This window comes from Erinaceus europaeus, chromosome 17 (genome assembly GCF_950295315.1).
Source record: "Erinaceus europaeus chromosome 17, mEriEur2.1, whole genome shotgun sequence".
Classification (NCBI taxonomy): Eukaryota; Metazoa; Chordata; class Mammalia; order Eulipotyphla; family Erinaceidae; genus Erinaceus; species Erinaceus europaeus.
In genome coordinates, this window is record NC_080178.1 from 17843249 (window position 1) to 17846034 (window position 2786).

The 2786-nt window shown below is 63.9% G+C and overlaps 1 protein-coding gene across 1 annotated transcript; it reads right to left on the bottom strand.

The window, feature by feature from the left end:
- Window positions 1-254: 254 nt before the first annotated feature.
- On the bottom strand, window positions 255-1594 carry C17H11orf96 (chromosome 17 C11orf96 homolog). The gene has a single exon (XM_016191859.2). The coding sequence runs from the start codon at window positions 1524-1526 to the stop codon at window positions 825-827; it is 702 nt and encodes a 233-aa protein (XP_016047345.2). The 5' UTR covers window positions 1527-1594; the 3' UTR covers window positions 255-824.
- Window positions 1595-2786: the final 1192 nt, after the last annotated feature.

Below are 2786 nucleotides of genomic sequence, written 5' to 3' on the forward strand. Positions count from 1 at the left end.
CGGGCGCTGGTCCCGACTCTAGGTCGCTGGGCGGTCAAGTGCACCTGGGAGGGCAGCGCCGCCTCTGGGGTCGCGTGAGGTAGGCCGGAGCGCCCCGGGCCGGTGAGTCGCGACCTCGCTCCAGAGCCTTCAGTGTACGAAGTTGTGGCCACCAGGGTTCCCTGGTCCCCATTCCCACTCCCCACACAGACCCAATCTTGCCAGCCCCCTCCCCTCCCCGAAGGTTCAAGAAATCAAGAGCCGGAGGGGAAATGCACTGTGCAAATATATCGACTTTTATTCGTCTCCGTTCGGGAGCCTCACTGACCAGAGATCCAGGTAAAAAGATCGTTTCACCAACGCGATCAGCCATCGCCAATGCAAAAATAAATATCCATCCTCCGGTCGCAGCTGTAGTTACGCCGCGTACACCCCTCGACACACAGCCAGCCCCCCCCCCCCAGTCCCATCGGCCGCGCATACCGGTTACAAAAGTGCAGCGGGAGTGTGGCGGCGTGAGAGTGAGCGGGGTGGGGGTGCGGGCGGGGGCGGGGCTGCGGGCCCCGGGCGCGGGGCGGGCAGCTTTCCCGGCATCCCAGGCGCTCACGGCAGAGTTCGTACAGGGGAGAGTTGAAAAATAAACATTTACAAGGGCGAAGGGGGCGTCCCCCCACCCCAGCCCCAGCCCCAGCCCCAGCGCCGTGCGCTCCCAGGGGCCCCGGGCGAGCCGGCGTCCAGGCGTCCAGGCGCGCGGGCGGCGGCCCCCGGTCCTCGGGTGCGGAGCGCGCACGCGGGTCCCCCCGGCGGGCCGCCCAGGCGACAGTCCCCGCGGCGGGCGGCGCCGCTCACAGGGCCGAGTCGGAGTCGCTCGAGTCCAGGCTGTTCCTCAGTTTGCAGCTGCTGAGCTGCTCGCGCTGCAGGGACAGGCTCTGCGTGCTACGGCGCAGGCACTCCAGGCTCTGCAGGAACGACTTCTTGGCCTTCTCCTCCTCCATGGGCGACACCCCCTCCTCCTCCACCTCCTGGATCTCGTCGAAGGTCACCGGCTGCGTCTTAAAGCGGGACTGGCGCGGCCGCCGCAGTCGGCCCTTGCCCTTGGGCAGCTTGGCCGGCCGCACGGGCTGCGGGAACTCATCGGCCAGGCACACGAAGTGCGGCATCACCGCCTGGTAGCTGGAGCAGATGCCCATCAGCTCGCCGGGCTTGGCGGCCGCCATGGCGCTGCCGGGGCCCTCGGGGCCGGGCGGCGGGGCGCCGGGGCTGTCCGGGGGCGGCCGCTGCGCCGGGTCCTCCCGGGAGGCAGCAGCCTGGGGCTCGCCGGGCGGGGGATCCAAATCTGCTGCGGGGCGACGGCGGCCCTGGCGGGCCCGGCTCGGCGCTCCTCGGTGGGGCCCGTCGGGGGGCGCTGTGCTGTGCTGTGCGCGGCGCGGGCTCCGAGGCGCTCGCTGCCGCCGCTGTCGCCGTGTGCCCCGCGGCCGCCCGGCCCGCCGCTTATATAGCCCGCTCCTGCCCACACGGCTGCGGGCTCGGATGACAGCCGCTGCCATTTAAAGCGTGCGCGCCCCGCGCCCTTCCGCCTGACGTCGCCCCGCCGCCCTGGGAAAGCGGCCGCCCTTCGCCAGCCCCGCCCGCGGGGGTCTCCGAGGGGCGGGGCCGGCCGGCGCTCCCCAAATCCGAACCGGCCTGGTGCGCCCTCCCGGTCGCCTTCCCGGCCTCAGCGAGCAAACCAGACGCCGCGGGAGGCGGCCCTCCCTCCCCCGTCCTCCCCAGCTCGCCGCGCAGTCGGGGTGCCCTGGCTCCCCGGGAATGAGCCCGGAGAAAGCTTTGGCTTCTGGCACAAACACGCATTTGCACACAGACAAGCATGCAGGAGTACAAACACGCTGTTCTTCACTTCCCAAGAAGTGTGTTCTCACCCCAACCCTCTCTTTCCTCTCTCGTCCTTTTTTTCTTCTTTTACCAGAAGAAAGCTCTGCCTTACGGTGGTGCTGGGGGGGCTGGAACCTCGGGCCTAGGAGCCTCAGGCATGAAAGTCTTGCTGTGAAACCATTACACTATCTCCCACGCCCAAAGTATTTTATTCGATTTAATATTTTTCTTATTTGATAGGACAGAGAACTTGAAGGGGGGGTGGGGGACCAGAGAGTGAGAAAGACACACTCGCAGTTATTTCATGCTCATGAAGCTTCCCCCCTGAAGGTAAGGAATCGAGTCTTGAGCTCCGGTCCTTAGGTGCTTGGTAACATGTACGCTCAACCGGTTGGGCCACCACCCAGCCCCACAGTTGTCTTCTCTATGCTTGTCTCATCCCTACCCCCGACCCTTCCCCCAGCCCCTGAAACACCCCATTCATGCTCAGAAGGATGGCACTTGGATATGACACTAACGATGACTACTACCATCTGGAGAGCGTTACTCCAAGCCATTGTATCAGTTAAGAGTTTCCTTTTCCATATATTGTCCTATTTAATCTTCCCATTAGCTATTCATGTCTCTTGCTTCTACAGATGAGAAAATGGAGGCAGAAGAAGAGTAAGGAACCAGCCCACTAGCCACCCATGGAGCCCAGTAGGGCCACTTAAGATTCCATTCATTCATTCACTTGCCATAACCTGGGCTTCACTCCAAGTCAACTTTTTCAGATAGAATAAAACAGGGGCAGAGAGGGAAGGGCACCACAGCAACCTAGTGCAGTGGGGAACATGCTCAAACCTGGGGCCTGTGCATGACAAAGCAGGGGTGCTGTCTAGGTGAGCTGTCTTGCCAGCCTTGGAACCCACATTTAAAGTCACCTGCTGGGGTTGCTA

Excerpts from the sequence above, each read along its gene's own strand:
- C17H11orf96 (XM_016191859.2), bottom strand. The coding sequence starts at position 1,526 with ATGGCAGCGGCTGTCATCCGAGCCCGCAGCCGTGTGGGCAGGAGCGGG.